General features: G+C 42.7%; 1 protein-coding gene across 1 annotated transcript; it reads right to left on the bottom strand.

Moving 5' to 3' along the window:
* Window positions 1-1,762: 1,762 nt before the first annotated feature.
* ncbp2 (nuclear cap binding protein subunit 2) lies at window positions 1,763-16,622 on the bottom strand. The gene is made up of 4 exons (XM_067398472.1): window positions 16,434-16,622; window positions 15,504-15,685; window positions 2,777-2,915; window positions 1,763-2,061 (listed from the first exon to the last, which is right to left on the bottom strand). The coding sequence occupies exons 1-4, from the start codon at window positions 16,506-16,508 to the stop codon at window positions 1,990-1,992; spliced, it is 468 nt and encodes a 155-aa protein (XP_067254573.1). The 5' UTR covers window positions 16,509-16,622; the 3' UTR covers window positions 1,763-1,989.
* Between the last annotated feature and the right edge of the window lie 189 nt (window positions 16,623-16,811).

The following is a 16,811-nucleotide window of genomic DNA, read 5'->3' as shown; positions in this document are numbered from 1 at the left end:
TTTCAACAAAAAATATTAACTGCAGTGATTCTCTATCAACGGGTAGCGGAATAATAAGAATGTGCGTCAACATCTTGTGTTTATTTTTTATAATCTTAGCACTTTATTATTATTGCCCAATAAACCTGGCATTGTGACTGACTTTTAATTTCTTTGCTCCTCTTTTCTTCTAAATGCATGTTGCCTAAATGTAACAATAGGCTAATAAAAATAACAATTATTATTATTTATTGTATTATTATTTAAATGTATTTTTTATCAATTATTTTTATTCATTCATTATTTTTATTATTTATGACTATAAATGAGTGCACTTAAGACAGAATATTTTATCATAAAATAATTAATGAATGCTTTATTTAAAAAAAAAAAAAAAACTTTTTGCAGTTTTAGAAATGTTTGTAGCTACTAGGCTATTCAGTCTTAACATGAAGACCTGTTTTGGTGATTTTATTATACTAAGCTTTTTACCCAAAATAGACTTTAAAAGATAAAAATAATGGAAATTCTCAAATGAATTCCGAATTCCAGTTCAGGAAATTCTCCATTTTGTAAAATAAAGTTTACTTATTTAGGATAGCATGCATCCCGCACCTAAATAGGTGGCCTGGTTGAATCCATAGACAGTAAAAGAAATGAATGTTGAATCTGCCGGCAAAGATTGGAGGCGGGGCCACAAATCCGACAGTTTTTACAAAACCGTGGAACGGATTGTGAAAGCGTGCGCACGGATTATGAATTATGAAAAACCGAGGTTACGGTTTGCGAAATCTGAGCGCAGGGATTGAAAATTCATGGGTACGGTTTATTAATCCGAAGGAACAGTTTAAGAATTTGTGGGTACAGTTTATAAACTGAGGGGACGGATTGTAAAACCGTTGGCACGGATTGTTTTTTTTTCTCCTATAGGTGACGTGCGGGGCTCCGTACTACAGCATTCAAAATCCCGACATCTGTATATGAAGTCAAGTCATCTGAGTGAGTTTTGGAGGTGAGATTAAAGGTGCTAAAGAGGATCTTTTCGTCGACTGAGAAACCAAAGACTGTTAGTGAGTTTTTGAAATGAGCACATGCATAAGAACAACCCCCTCCTTCACAGCCCGTTTCGAGGGAACGCCTCCCAAAACTCGTGCACGAGTATTGGAACACGAGTGTTTGTTTACCACCGGCATTCGCTGTGTGGTGTTAGTGGATTCATTATGTCGGACTCAACTCAGTTGTTACTCCTGACAAAAACATTGCATGTGGCGCCTGTACAGTGTGGAAAGTTACTGGAACGCGCAGCCGCGCTCGTCTCGCACAAGGAACGTCATGGCAGTGATTGACAAGCCAGAGGGCCAATCGTTTACGCGATCATCGGCTGATGTTTTTAAGGCCCTACCTCGTGCAGATGATGTATATTAATATTATTCCTTTCAGTGCAACTAATAAATAGTCTTTTATCAGTTAGTAAAGACAGTTTCAAGTAATATTGCAAAAATGTATAAAACAAAAAATCCTCTTTAGCACCCTTAACTGTTTGGCCAAGATTCATGTTGGTAATGCAGACTGAAGAGTTTTGAAAAAGTGGCATCAGTACTGACTGATGCTTTTTAGCAACTGAAAAAAAAAAAAAAAAAAAAAAAAAAACTGCAGTTAATGTGTCACCAGACCAGATTCACCGGGAATCACAATACTATGCATGAGGTGGATGCTGGCTTCATCTAAAGACAAACAAAAGGCACAGTTTATAAAACAGCATTTATTTTTATTAAAAAAAAAAAGAATAACTACTCATGCCAGACAAGATGAATTTCTGGCATGGACATTCCTAAAGCATTAATCTAATATGTACATTACACATACACACAATTCTCAATCTTTTACTGCACATCCAAAAAACTAACATTTCTGACAGCCTCCAGTCCTGTCACAATCCTTTCCGTATTTTATTTTTAACACAGAAAAGGCAAATTCAAACGTTTAAAAAAATTCTGGCAAAAGGCATGTTCAAGATTTCTGCACCAGCTTCCCATAACCTCCTCTGGCGGGGTCATAGTCCTGCCTGTATTCATCTCTGACCTGGAAACAGAAACACGGCATGGAAAAACCACTTTGGCTGGTAACAGATACACACATTAAAAACAGGATCACATAATGCTATAAAATGTAAAATAATGCTTTATTTACAGTGGAAGCCAAAAGGGGGACATAACCAATGAAATATTTAAATTCATGTTAAACTGAATAGAAAAATAATTACTGACATTGAAAAATACAGAATGGAAGCATGAAAATGGTCTCAGGCTTCTGGACCTCACTTGTTTTTTGTAATATGTTTTTAGATTTGTGTTATGTTACTAGCATAGAAACATACGGAGACCCTAAAGGGACAGGGTGATGGATTTTGTGTTCTCTTGCAAATGTTTTGAGAAACCTCAAAAGGTTTGTGAGCGAATGCAAAGTATCTCAGGAACGCAAAAGCATAGAAATGTATTTTTTCCTCTCATCTCCATGTCCCTTTAGGGCAGGGGTGGGCAAACTCGGTCCTGGAGGGCCACTGTCCTGCACTGTCCAACCCTGATAAAACTCACCTGTCTCTAGCCTTCTAGTAATCCTGAATGAACTGATTATCTGGTTCAGGTGTGTTTGATTAGGGTTGGAGCTAAACTCTGCAGGACATTGGCCCTCCAGGACCGAGTCTGCCCACCCCTGCTTTAGGGGCTCCATAAGAAACAATATTTAAAAGCAATAATTATTGTGATTATAGTTACTTATTTCTTTATTATTCACTTACCTGACCACCTGACTTGCCCCGGCCGTACTGTCGGCCCTCTTTAAAACCTGCGTCCCAGTCCGTTCGGATGATCCGGTCATCCAGCCTCGTACCATTAATAAATCTCATGGCATTCTCAGCATCGGCACGAGTGTAATACCTTCATATCAGCAGTTAAGGAATTGACACAGTTTCAGTGTTTGAAAGGAAAGTCTTTGCTGAAAAAGAAATATGATAGTGGTCAAAGATTTTGATCTTAAAGGCAGGGTAGGTAAGAAATTTTGTTCCAAATTTGTTTAAACTTTCTATATATATCAATGCATAATTAAAATGTAAGTACTCTGATAAAAAGAGTATAAAAATCGAGTGACTCTAGACCGTTTAATCTGTATTAAACACAGCTCATTATTTCCATTCGGGACGAAACACAGGATTGGCTTAGGCGACTGTCACTCTCTCGCAACCATGGCAACCACCCTTTTGCCACACATGACCTGCCCACTCGCGTGTGCACGTTTGATTTGGGGAATTCAAGAGGCACGCGATCCTAGGAATACCAAAACAAGGGCAGAGAAACAGCAAGCAAAATTCACAGTACCGGCCTATGCAGTTAGTGAAGGCAAACCAGGCAAAAAAAAGGAATACAGTAACAGTACAAGAAAAGGCAATGAACAAAAAGTCTTTGGATAAACAAAGAAATAAAACGCGAGTTAATATCATAGACAGTAAAGGTTAATATCGGCGTGGCTTTCCAGCGATGGCGAGAACTGAGGGAACTCAAGGGGCTGAAAAGTGACTCCTTGATGGCTTTATTTCTGCTGGACAGGTAAATCTTTCTTTTTGTATTTTGATCATACATATTTTTTTGTTTATTTTTTCATGAAGCATGTGTCATTAGCACACGTAGCTGCGTAATATAGCTAACATAACATTACTCAGCGAGCCGTTGTAGAGACTATAAATAATCTATAGGCCTAGCTCAAGATGATAGCTATAGTGTTGAATTGTGCATAATTTTGCTTTAGATAACTAAATACATGTTTAACAGATAGTAGGCCTAACGTTACTCCGCATCTAGGAACTTTTCTTAGGACTATATTTACCCTCTGTCTAACTCTTTTAACATGTTCACCTGTAAGTTTACCTGCACGTTTTTTTCGCCTTTGTTTTGTTTTTATATTCTCTACCTATGTTTACTGATGTCTTTATCTTGTATCTGTGTGTGTCGTACACACTTTGTTGTATGTGTGTGTTATTATTTTGTGTCTGCAATGCAGTTGTGAGTTGATATTTGAGTGTATGTTACTCTGTTTATCTGTAGAACAACGTATATGTTATGAATCTTACACGAAATTCATCTTCATCACAGTGTAAATGATGGTAATGGAAACACGTGTATCATGCAACCTGTTTTTAGCTTTGCCTTATAGATAACTAGCTCGTTAGCGAATCAAAAAATGTATATTTTAAACTTTACCAATATCAATATGCTAGCTTGATAGTGAGTACTAAAATACATCTTGTTTGTTTATCTTCATAATTATAAAGTTATTTTTATTACATGTGATTTTGACAAGATGTCACTACATGCACTGTGCTCCTTCCTCTCCGCTCGTCTCAGCCCGCATCTTCCAGCTCAGTGGTCGGAGTCGCGCGTTCATGCGTTTTGGGGGCGGGGCGTGGCGTGGCTTTGGAAGGAGCCCAGAAGGGAGGGGGTGGACTGAATGGAAATAATGAGCTGTCTTTACAACAGTCATGAGAGGTCTACAGACACTCGATTTTTATACTTTCTTTTTCAGAGTACTTACATTTTAATTATGTATTGATTATATATATATATATATATAAGTTTAAACAAATTTTGAAAAAAAAAAAAACGTTTTTTTTAATACATTTTTTACCTACCCTGCCTTTAAAGAATTAAATTACATAGGGTTACTTCACCCCAAAATGAAAATTGTAATCATTTGCATGCACTAATTTTCGTCAATCCAAATGATTCTAATCCGATTTCAGATTGAGATTCCATTAATGTTATTCGTTTACATGTGCATTTCATGTATCCCAAACAAAACTTCAGCGCCATGTGGACTGCCTAGCGGCACATTCAGAACCAGGGAAATACACCACAATAATTTTTTTTTTCCTAAAATAAATATTTTAGAAGAGATTTTAGCAAATATTGAGTAAATATTTAGTCATAAACAGACATATTTGTATGATGTACAATGTATGTAAACATACGCATCATGACAGTGCACATGTACCAAGGTATTTTTGAATGGGACTGAGAAAATAGATGGATTCAAGCACTTACATGCTTAATTGTTTCTGTTGATCAGATTATTTAAGGTCTACACCATCCACTTGAATTCAATTAAAAATGTACCTCAGATCGAGCTAACCTGGATCGACTGAGGAGTTTACATGAATGCTTTTCAGTCTGCTTGAGCCATCAATCCCATTATAAACTGATCATTTGAGCATGTAAAAACAGCTATTTACTCACCCTCATTTCAAACCCAAAAGACTTTATCATTTTTAAACTGCATATATAATTTGTGCTCTGCAATTCACCCTTCCAAGTGCACACACACACAGCAGTGAACACACACCCAGAGCAGTTGGCAGCCATTTTTACTGTAGCGCCCGGGGAGCGATTAGGGGTTAGGTGCCTTGCTCTTGTGTGTAATGAGAGTGGAAAAGAGTTCAAAGCATTCCCGTTTAACTCTCACTGCAAGGAAAAACACAGTTTTATTATTATTAATATATCCATATGAATATATTCCTTTATATGATTGACGTTTAGGGAGGTTTATCCTGATTAAAGTACTGCCATTCGCTGGCCGCTCAGTCCAGCCACTGTTGAACAGCAGGTTTAACTGTAACGGCAATTGGATCACTTTAACCAGGATAAACCTCCCTAAAATGTTGATCCCATGAATCAGTAGATTCATAAGAATACACTAATAATATTAAAACAATGTTTTTCCTTACAGCGAGAATGGTATAGGAAATTAGTTAATCTTGCAGCTCATAATGGCTGGCTGGACTGAAGTATGTTTTAATTGGGATAAACCCCCCCCTAAAATGTCAATCATATAAAATAGATTCATAAAGAATATATTTAAAATAATAAAATAATGTATTTCCTTGCAGCAAGAGTTGTAGGGAATGCGTTAAACTGGATGCTTAATAGCGTCTGGCTAGACCGAATTGGGATCATGACCATTTGAATACTTTAGTAGGGATAAATCTCCATTAAACATAAATCATATAAAATAATAAATTCATAAGATTATATTACAGGGTTTCTACAGGTTTCATCAAATCTAATTTAATGCTTTTTAATGCCAATTAAAAAAAAAAAATGTAATGCCATATATATGTCACTAAATGTCAATAGATGAAGTTATTCGGCAATTAGAATATTCATTATGTCATTAAGTTGCATTTGCATTTTGCCACGTCAGCCCTTTACATTTGTTTGCTTCTCTGCTGCTACCTCTTTGTGCTCACATAATGTATTTTAATACTGCCAAATTCCCAATAAATTGTTTCATATTGTGACAAGTCTCCCGAGCTCTCATCAGCGTCGCCCTGGAAACAAACAAGGATCACCTGTCAGCACTCAGCACGGGCCGGACCGTCACAGCTGCAGGAGATCAACGCACCCCATAAAACGCCACACAGTGAAACACCAGGTTGAGCTTTACACTCCATGCAGCCAAGCGCTAACGTCTCTCTCTCTCTCTTATCCAGACAGCAGCTGGTGACGGCCCGGAAGCACTGCACTCTTGACGGAAGCACCGCGCACCTGCACCTCTACATTACAGCTCCGCACTGTTTTGTCACAATAAAAACCCACCCTCCGGGGGTTTTTCATCAAATTATTTGTTGTGTGATTCTTCGCCCCGTGACACTGGTGGAGAATGCGGGCATTGCAGTGAAGAATCACACACAAATTCAACGTTTCTCAAGATTTTTTTTTTTGTTGTTTTTCTCTGTTTTTTCACACAGTCGGCGAACCCCGGAAAAAAAGGCGGCGCTCCTCCCCGGCATGGAAGACCTGCTCAAGGGCCTGACAGAAGTGAGCGTACGACAACAACAACTCACCGAACACTTGGCAGCCCGCCAGGTGAAATTTGAAGAGGAACTCGCCGCTCTCCGCCTCAGCCCCGCTCAGCATGTTCCGCTGCCTGACCCCCGCGTCCGCGCCACACAGTTGCTCCCGAAATTAACCAACCATGACGATGTAGAGTTATTTCTGCAGATGTTCGAGACCACGGCGGCTCGGGAAAATTGGCGAAAACGCGAGTGGGCACAACTTCTGGGACCTTTGTTGACTGGTGAGGCACAACGAGCTTATTTTTCTCTGTCTACAGAAGACGCCGATGATTATGAGGTGTTAAAAAAAGAAATCCTCGGCCGCCTCGGGCTGTCCGCCATATCTGCGGCCCAATTGTTTCATGAATGGGAGTTCAAGCCCCGCTGCCCAGCTTGCGTCCAGGCCGCGGAATTGTTAAAGCTTGCCCGGTACTGGCTGCTCGAGGGCTCACCCACGGCGAGTCAGGTAGCGGAGCGCGTCACAGTGGACCGAATGTTAAGGGCTCTACCGCCGCCCTCCCGGCGGGCGGTGGGAATGACGAATCCAACCACCATCGCTGAGCTTGTGGAGGCCATCGAACTGGCGGAGACGGCCATGCACCGTGAGCCCGGGGAGCGAGCGCTGCTTTTCCCTCGGAGGGTGGTCCAGGAGCGACGCACGCCGGAAGGTACCCCGCGCACAGTACACAGGCCAGCGGCTCCCGGCCTAGGCGATGAACCGATGCCCACAGAGGAACCGGCCCCGCCTACATGCGCCTGGTTGGCTGGGTGCACTGTACATCAAGAGGTACCCCCCGATGCCCCACGAGTGGATATAAAAATTAATGGTCGTGCGGTCCAGGCCATCCTCGACTCCGGAAGTTCGGTCAGTCTGGTGAAATCTGATGTCCTGCCTCCGCAGAAGAATTCCAGGGCCCAACTTCCCATTACCTGCGTACATGGTGATACTCGTCACGTCCCGGCCCGCCGAGTGACGATTTCCGCCAGCCCCGGAGCGTGGCCCGTGGAAGTGGGCATTGTGAAGGATCTACCCCTCCCGATGCTTCTCGGACGAGACTGGCCGGGCTTCGAGGAACTGCTGCGCGCATCTACTCAGCCGCCCAGCCAGGCCGGGAGCCGCCGCCGCGAGCGCCGTCGTCGGAAAAACCCACCCCAGACCACGCTGTTGACGACGGACAGCGGGAGAGATGGTGAGTCCCCTTCTCAAGCTTCTAACGTGTTCTTTGATGCGTTTCAACAGGTCCAGGGAGGGGGCTCGTTCGCAAAGGCCCAGCGCGAAGATGACAGGCTGAAAAACTGTTGGTCTCAGGTTCGAACATTAGAGGGCCAAACGCATCAGCCACCACCCCATCCTCTCCCGCACTTCATTGTGAAAAACGGCCTGCTGTACTGTGTCGCCCAGCGTCGGGGGGAGGTAAAGGAGCTTCTCGTGGTGCCAAAGCCCAAAGTCGAGATGGTCATAGAGCTAGCTCACAGCCATCCAATGGCCGGCCACCTGGGGAGTGCCAACACCATCCAACGCATCCGGGACCGTTTCCATTGGCCAGGTCTGGAGGGAGATGTGAAACGGTTCTGCCAAGCCTGTCCGACCTGCCAGCGAACCGCACCACGAGCGCCTCCCCCCTGTCCGCTCATTCCACTTCCCATCATTGGGGTACCTTTCGAGCGAATTGGGATGGACCTGGTGGGGCCGTTGCCTAAGTCTGCTCGGGGACATGAACACATCCTGGTGATCGTCGATTAAGCCACCCAGTATCCAGAGGCAGTCCCCCTCCGGAAGGCCACGGCAAAGAACATCGCCCACGAGCTCTTCTTGCTCTACTCCCGTGTCGGCATCCCAGCAGAGATACTGACGGACCAAGGGACCCCGTTCATGTCCCGGCTGATGGCTGACCTCTGCCGGCTGCTCCGGGTAAAACAGCTCCGGACCACCGTCTACCATCCACAGACGGATGGCCTCGTGGAACGGTTCAACCAAACTCTGAAACAGATGTTAAAACGTGTAGCCGCTGAAGACAGGCGCGACTGGGACTTAATGCTTCCCTACGTCCTCTTCGGAATCCGAGAAGTTCCCCAAGCCTCTACAGGGTTCACTCCTTTTGAACTGTTGTTCGGACGACAGCCACGAGGCCTGCTCGACGTGGCCCGTGAAGCCTGGGAACAGCAGCAGCCGGCACCTCTCCGCTCCGCCGTCGAACACGTGAGAGAAATGCGTGAGCGGATCGAGAGGGTCATGCCGTTGGTCCGGGAACACCTCATGAAGGCGCAACAGTCCCAACAGCAGCTATACAACCGGGCGGCGCAGCCACGAGAGTTCCAACCAGGGGATCGAGTCATGGTGCTGGTTCCCACATCCGCGTGCAAGTTCCTCGCAACCTGGCAGGGCCCATTCACCGTTGTGGAGCGGGTGGGACCCGTAAATTACCGGCTAAGGCAACCGGGGAAGCGGCGCGAAGAGCAACTGTACCACGTCAACCTGCTGAAGAGGTGGATGGGGACCCCGGAACAGCTCACCGCGCTAGCCTCCATTGATCCCCTGGTCATGGACGTCGGAGATCATCTGGCCGCCGCCCAGAAGACGGAGCTGAACCATCTGGTCCGCCAGTTCTCCGATGTGTTCTCCTCGCGCCCTGGGCAGACCAACGTCATCCAACATGACATTCGCACGTCGCCCGGAGTCATCGTGAGGCAGCGGCCCTATCGGGTCCCAGAGGCTCGGAGACAGGCCATTGAAAAGGAGATAAGCGAGATGCTGAAGTTAGGGGTGATTGAACCATCACGCAGCGCCTGGTCCAGCCCCATCGTCATGGTACCAAAGCCGGATGGCACCCTCCGTTTCTGTAACGACTTCCGCCGTCTCAACGAGGTCTCGGAGTTCGACGGATACCCAATGCTCCGTGTCGACGAACTACTGGAACGGCTGGGGAGGGCCCGGTATATCACAACTCTCGACCTCACAAAAGGCTACTGGCAAGTTCCGCTGACCGATTCCGCCAAGGAAAAGACCGCCTTCTCTACGCCCAGTGGGCACTGGCAATACCGGACCCTTCCCTTCGGCCTGCACGGGGCACCGGCAACGTTCCAACGAATGATGGACATCATCCTGCGGCCGCACCAGGGATATGCAGCGGCTTACCTCGATGATGTCGTTATCCACTCCGAGACCTGGCAAGACCACCTGGAGCGGCTACGGAGGGTGCTCCTGGACCTCCGGCGGGCTGGACTGACCGCCAACCCCCGGAAATGTCATCTTGCCCTCGCCGAGGCTCAGTACTTGGGTTTCCGGGTGGGTAGAGGGCTAATTCAGCCCCAGAAAAGGAAAGTGGACGCCATCAGGACAGCTCCCCGCCCGGAGACTAAGACTCAGGTACGAGCTTTTTTGGGGTTGGCGGGGTATTATCGCTGTTTTATCCCTAACTTCTCTTCCTTAGCATCTCCCCTGACAGACCTGACTCGGAAGGGGCAGCCAGAGAAGGTAAAATGGGACAACACGCTGGAAAAGACCTTCCAGGATATCAAGACTGCCCTAACTACTGAGCCGGTCCTAAAGGCACCCGATTTCAACTGCCCCTTCCTGTTACAGACAGACGCCTCAGACACCGGGCTAGGGGCGGTCCTCTCCCAAGTCCAGGAGGGTGAGGAACACCCCATCACCTACATCAGCCGTAAGCTGACCCCGGCCGAAACGAAGTATGCGGCAGTAGAGAAGGAAGCCCTGGCTATTAAATGGGCAGTCCTGGAGCTCCGCTACTACCTGCTGGGACGCCGCTTCACGCTGATGACCGACCATGCCCCACTCCAGTGGATGGCCCGCGCCAAAGACACCAACGCCAGAGTGACGCGGTGGTTCCTAGCGCTCCAGGACTTCCACTTCTCAGTGGAACATCGGGCCGGGACGGCTAACGCCAACGCCGACGGACTCTCCAGGCTGTGGTCAGCTTACGCAGGTCTGTCAGGGCGCACTCCCCACCCACCCCTATGTTCCCCAATGTATACCGCTAACTTTCGTTCCAGGAATAGCCTGGAAACAAACAAGGATCACCTGTCAGCACTCAGCACGGGCCGGACCGTCACAGCTGCAGGAGATCAACGCACCCCATAAAACGCCACACAGTGAAACACCAGGTTGAGCTTTACACTCCATGCAGCCAAGCGCTAACGTCTCTCTCTCTCTCTTATCCAGACAGCAGCTGGTGACGGCCCGGAAGCACTGCACTCTTGACACTGCCACATGCTACACGGGACCCACACGAGACGGAAGCACCGCGCACCTGCACCTCTACATTACAGCTCCGCACTGTTTTGTCACAATAAAAACCCACCCTCCGGGGGTTTTTCATCAAATTATTTGTTGTGTGATTCTTCGCCCCGTGACACTATATATATTTTTCTGTTTTGTTGGCAGACAATATGAAATGGTGTCTGAAATGCTGCCCGTTAAGACTACATACAGGGCTCGACATTAAGCCTTGTCATTTGCTTGTCCTTCAGACAAGTAAATTGGTCATTGACTTGTCTAATAATAGTAAAACAGTTGCTTGTCTGGAAAAAATTAGATTTTTTTTTTTTTGGTGTAAATATACATGTATTCTGAAGCAATATCCTTTTAGAATATTCCAGCTTTGACATATATAAATCTGCATATTTGTGATATTTACACTGAGGGTAATTTCCCCCCAACCCAATCCTGTGTGATTCATGTAAAATGTATGATTCATCTTTTATTTTTAAATTCTTAAATTTGACACTAAGGGCTGTTAACAATCAAATTAAATAATTTACAATAAAAAAAATTACAACTGCATTAAATAATGTTATGGGATCGTTTAAAATATTTTTTTGAAAATTCAAATAAGAATTTTTTTTTTTTTTTTGGGGGGGGGGATACTTTTAAAAATGAAACTAAACCACCAGTAGGTGGCGGCAAGTAACCGTCTTAATAAGCGAGTCATTGAGTCATTCATTCAAACGATTCATTCCAATGGCTAATTCATTCAAGAATGAGGCAGTTGTTTATGAATGAGACATTGACTGCGTTTCAATGTGCATTCTATCCATCCTAAATAGTATGTGACATTAGTAATATTCAGTACTATTCAGGGCGGATAGGATGCCCATTGGGATGCTAGTTTTACTCAACTGATTTATTCAAAATGCTGAGTCATTCGGTAGGCTAATGAAAACAAGGCTGCGCGAGCAACCTTGTAACCGTCCATTATACAGCCTATCATCAACTATCGATCGCCACTTACACTAAATGTAATCAAATCTGTCATTCTTACGTTTTGGTGATTCCCAAGTTTTTTTTTTTTGACTATTTAATCAGGCTCCTTGTCCGATTGGGCAAGTAAAATTCTTTCATTTGCCCCTTCAAAAAAAATCCACTTATCCCAGACTAACTGAGAAGCCTTACTGTTGAGCTCTGACATGTTATAATCCTGATTTGTAATCGAGATGTTGTCTGACAAAATCACCATACACATAAGATAAAGACATTTGCTGTGATTTTGGCTGTACATGTAAAATGATCACTCAGGTTAGAAGCAATAGTATCTATTTTATATGTTCTCTGACAGAGCACACATCCTCAAATGAATGCGCTGATCCTCTCAATCACTCACTGAACAGAACAGATGCAGAGAGAGGTGTGCCTGTGGCAGGAAAGCAAGATATTGTGCTTGTGGCACAGTACCGGGGTCTCGGAAGATACATAAGTTTTCAACAAGTCGCAATATGTGTCACAAATGCACTTTCTTGGAGAGAAGTTAAGTTGGCAACACTGATGCAGCCTTCCATCTCCAGGTTCAAGCCGGTAACCCGCTATCAAAAACAGCGTTACGGCATTTTTGCACCGGCCGGAGGCAATTACCAAACTGGTTCCGCATGTGTATCACACCAATGTACATATTTTGCGACAGCAAATCAGTTATTAATTATGAAAACTATATTCAAAATAAACTGGTAGTACTACTTTTCTTCAAATCTATCTAAAAAATTCAATGCCTGTAGGAATAAAATGTAATGCTTTTTAAAGCAATTTAAGGGCTTAATTTTCGCAAAATCCATTTAATGACTTTTAATGCCCCGCGGATACCCTGTATTAACAATAATAAAATAATGTCCTTGCAGCGAGAGTGGTAAAGAACACCAAAGGAGGGACACAAATCTAAAAATATCTTAAAGGTAGGGTAAGTAATTTTCGGAGAGGCTAGCAATAGCAAGTTGGCTTTGAAAGCATAAGATCCCACCCTACCTTACGAGTGTCTCCAAAGCCACGCCTCCTTCAAAACACATGAACGCGTACAGCAGGGAGCAAATAAAAGTGTAACAAGAGATGGTGTTAAACTACCTTAGTGTTGTCACGGTATCAAAATTCCAGTAGTCAGTACCAATACCAGTAAAATTTTACGGTTCTCGGTACCAATGTCGGCACCACAGGAAAATCTGTTGGAACTATTTTACTATTTTATTTAACTAGCATATTTTTAAAAACATTAAATATGATGGTAATCAAAGATATAAATATTTGAAGCATGTGTGTGTGTGTGTGTGTGTGTGCGTTTTTGTGACATATCAGGACACAAATGTGTATAATGACATGGGTATGTGACATAGGTATTACAAAAAGAGGTGACTTATAAAGACATTACCCCATGTCCCCACTTTTCAAAAGGCTTATAAATCATACAGAGTTTTTGTGAGAAAGTAAAAGTGTGCACAGTTTCCTGTGATGGTTTAGGGGTAGGGGTAGTGTAGGGGGATAGAAAATACAGTTTGTACAGTATAAAAACCATTACGCCTATGGAATGTCCCCACAATTCACCAAAATGAATGTGTGTGAATGTGTGTGTGTTTGTGTGTGTATATATACCTCAATGAAATACATTTGAAAATATAAACAATAAACAATCTCAAACATCCATTTTGAAACAGACGTGCGTGTTTAGCTATTCCTTCAGTGAAAGGACATACTACAGCCTATAAAACTATGAAATAAATATCAGAAAATAATGGTAAGCTAAATAATAAGAAAGTTAAGTATTATTCTAAAAAACATGTTTTTTTTTTTTTCCACACAAAGATGCTTCATATAGCCTACCGCTCTGCGCTTTGATGTGGGACACAAGCAGGAAAGAGACCATTTCTCTTTAATAATATCTCCATGTTATCTCCTGAAGTTACACGCAACTGACACTTGTTGTAAAATGTCTGATGAGCTAGTTTTATCTTCAGACATTTAGGCTATGTTTGATTTTGCGCTGCCAGAGAAAGCGAAACAAAATCACCAGCGTGTGTGAAACGCGCTATACAAATAAACTTGATGCGCCTTATAAAGTCTTATGTAGAAATTGACATGCAGACAAAAAGGTTTCTGTCCTACGGTGTTTTTTCTACTTTACCACAGTAAAGAATACGAATGTAATGGGCCTAATTAAGAGCGAACCAAAGGAAGAAATGTTTATAATCCCCTGCATGAGTAAAGATTTGGGAAAAGAAACAGAGATTCCATGTCTAGTGGAATAACTTATGCAATATTGTTAAATTCTCTGCTAATCGGGTGACCAGATCGCGATTCGCAAAACAGAATACAAAGCCGTCAAAGCTTAAATGTATGGACTCAAATGTATTGCTCATTCGGCATGAAACAAAATGTTTCCATGGCTGCGATGTCACATTTAATTGCTAACCTATTAGCCTATTTCTTCTGTAAACAAAGCTTTGTGCTTCATTCCTTTCATATTCACGTAAAATACTGGCACAGCCCTATCAGTGGGTACCGAATACACCCAGATACTCGGTACTCCCAGTACTACAGAAATGCTGTTATCGTCACATTTTCAAAATTTCAGTACCTACTTGGTACCAAAGTACCATTACTTTTGACAACACTACTCAAAGCACATAACATTACAATATTAATGAGCACTGACCTGCACCACCTGACTGCTGCAGATTTATTTCGCCGTTGATAGCGTTGCCATTAAAATGCATAAATTCAAGTCACAAACCGCTCCGAGCATAACGTCACAGGTTTTCATCTCTTCCAAATTAAGTTAGTTATGGTGTGAACGCAGCATAAACTCATTGTTTTGGTTTAGGAGGAACTGTAAAATGTGGCTGCTGTTTTGGTTGCGGTGCTCGTGAACAGGGTGCGCATGGGTATGAAAATACATGCGCAGCGCTGACAGGCAGGTAGGACATCCTATCATATCCCTCATACAGAACATTTTATGGTCCTACACCTTCCACAGACAATATAAATACATATAAATAAATTCAGATCACTTAACTTTGCGATTGCTATCGGGATGGAAAGAGACTTTCAATGAGCATAACAAAATATTTTTAAAGCAAAACACCTACCCTACTTTTACACGGTTTTGAAGATGAATTAAAGTTGTTGAAATGACATGAGGGTAACTAAATGATGACAATTTTCATTTTTGGGAGAACTAACCCTTTTAAAGGTTGCAGCAGTAAAATAGACCAGTTTAATTGTAAGAGAGAGGGGAAAAACCTTCTTTAAAGAGTTGAGAATCTGGCAGAGGAAAAGATTAAGACTCACAGAGAGTCTCACACATGTTAAGATAACATAATATGACAGCATTTCACATCCCTTGGTTCTGAGTGAAAAGGATACTCAACAAAACAGAAGCCACATGCCGTTTTCTTTACTTTGTCAAGGCCAATGATGATCCTCTTGACATCTCCACTCTTAGAGAAGAGCTCGTGCACCTGCTCCTCTGTAGTGTAGAAGGACAGGTTTCCCACGTACAGCGTGGAGCTCTGCTTCAGGAGCTTCTCCTGCTCATAACGGTTACCCTGCAATCAAGACCGTTTTCTTGTGGGTTCGAATTCATTTTCAACAATGTAGAAGTAGTTTTTTGAGTGAGCGATATGAGTAAAGAGCACCGCTGCAGAAATCTGCCTCTATCTGCTGTCTTATACACTACTGTCCTAAATTTTGGGATAAAACACACTACTGTTCTAATGTTTTTTAAAGAATTTTTTTTTATTAGAATTATGTCTTAAGGATCATGTGACACTGAAGACTGGAGTAATGAAGCTGAAAATTCAGCTTTGATCACAGGAATGAGTTACATTTTACAATATAATCACAGATTATTGATCATTGAACAGTTTTTGACCATTTTTGATCAAATAAAGATTTGGTGAGCAAAAGAATCTTCTTTCTACAAAAATCTTCCATGATCCCAAACTATACGAGTATAAACCCAATAAAAAAAACATACTTTTTTTTTTTTAAAGGAACCATATGTATCAATGCATTAAACAATCAAATATTGACTGTATTTGAACAAATATGAAAATTATCCAAGGGCTGCTTCACTTCAATGTTTTTCCGAGTTTTTTTAGAGTAAGAGTGACATTAATATAACTTAAATAAATTATTATTGCTTTATTTTGGTCACAGAAGAAAGAACTGTGAATCCAGATGCACTGATTTATTTGTACAACTAATGCGGTTCTGCGTTATGTTTATGTTAAACCTCATCAAAAGGAAAAAACAATGCTCAAAAATTACAAGCATTATTGCATTTCAACTTACCTTAAAATGTTGGTCTCTGTACTGGCTTATATCTACATATGAGTCGCTGAAAAGAGCGTTCAATTTAATAGACATGGTGAAATGAATAAAATAAATTCAGAATTAGAGAAACTGAATTCTTTATTTTTCAAATCAGCATGGACTTATGGAAAGCGGAAACGCGTCCTTTCTTCTTCTTTATGTTAACGATGGTTCGCAATGGTTGAATAGTGCACTACTGCCACCTACTGGTAATTGTGCCCGCACCAGACTGCGAACTTTTGACGCAGTGACAAGAGTTTTAGCGGACTTTTTCAGATCCATCCAACTAAAACGCTAGTTTGGCCAGGGTGGGAAATAACTTAATAAATACATGAATTTATTAAAATTAATAAAGTA

The sequence above is a fragment of the Chanodichthys erythropterus genome, chromosome 10, assembly GCF_024489055.1.
Source record: "Chanodichthys erythropterus isolate Z2021 chromosome 10, ASM2448905v1, whole genome shotgun sequence".
NCBI lineage: Eukaryota > Metazoa > Chordata > Actinopteri > Cypriniformes > Xenocyprididae > Chanodichthys > Chanodichthys erythropterus.
The sequence above is the reverse complement of the archived record's forward strand: the minus strand, read 5'-3'. Positions and strand labels throughout refer to the sequence as shown.

What these genes read in the sequence shown, in the direction of transcription:
- ncbp2 (XM_067398472.1), bottom strand. Translation starts at nt 16,508, where the DNA reads ATGTCTATTAAATTGAACGCTCTTTTCAGCGACTCATATGTAGATATA. An exon ending in ACAGAGACCAACATTTTAAG is followed by an intron (nt 15,686 to 16,433) that starts GTAAGTTGAAAT and finishes TCTTGATTGCAG; the next exon opens with GGTAACCGTTATGAGCAGGA. An exon ending in GGGGCAAGTCAGGTGGTCAG is followed by an intron (nt 2,062 to 2,776) that starts GTAAGTGAATAA and finishes TTCTGTTTCCAG; the next exon opens with GTCAGAGATGAATACAGGCA.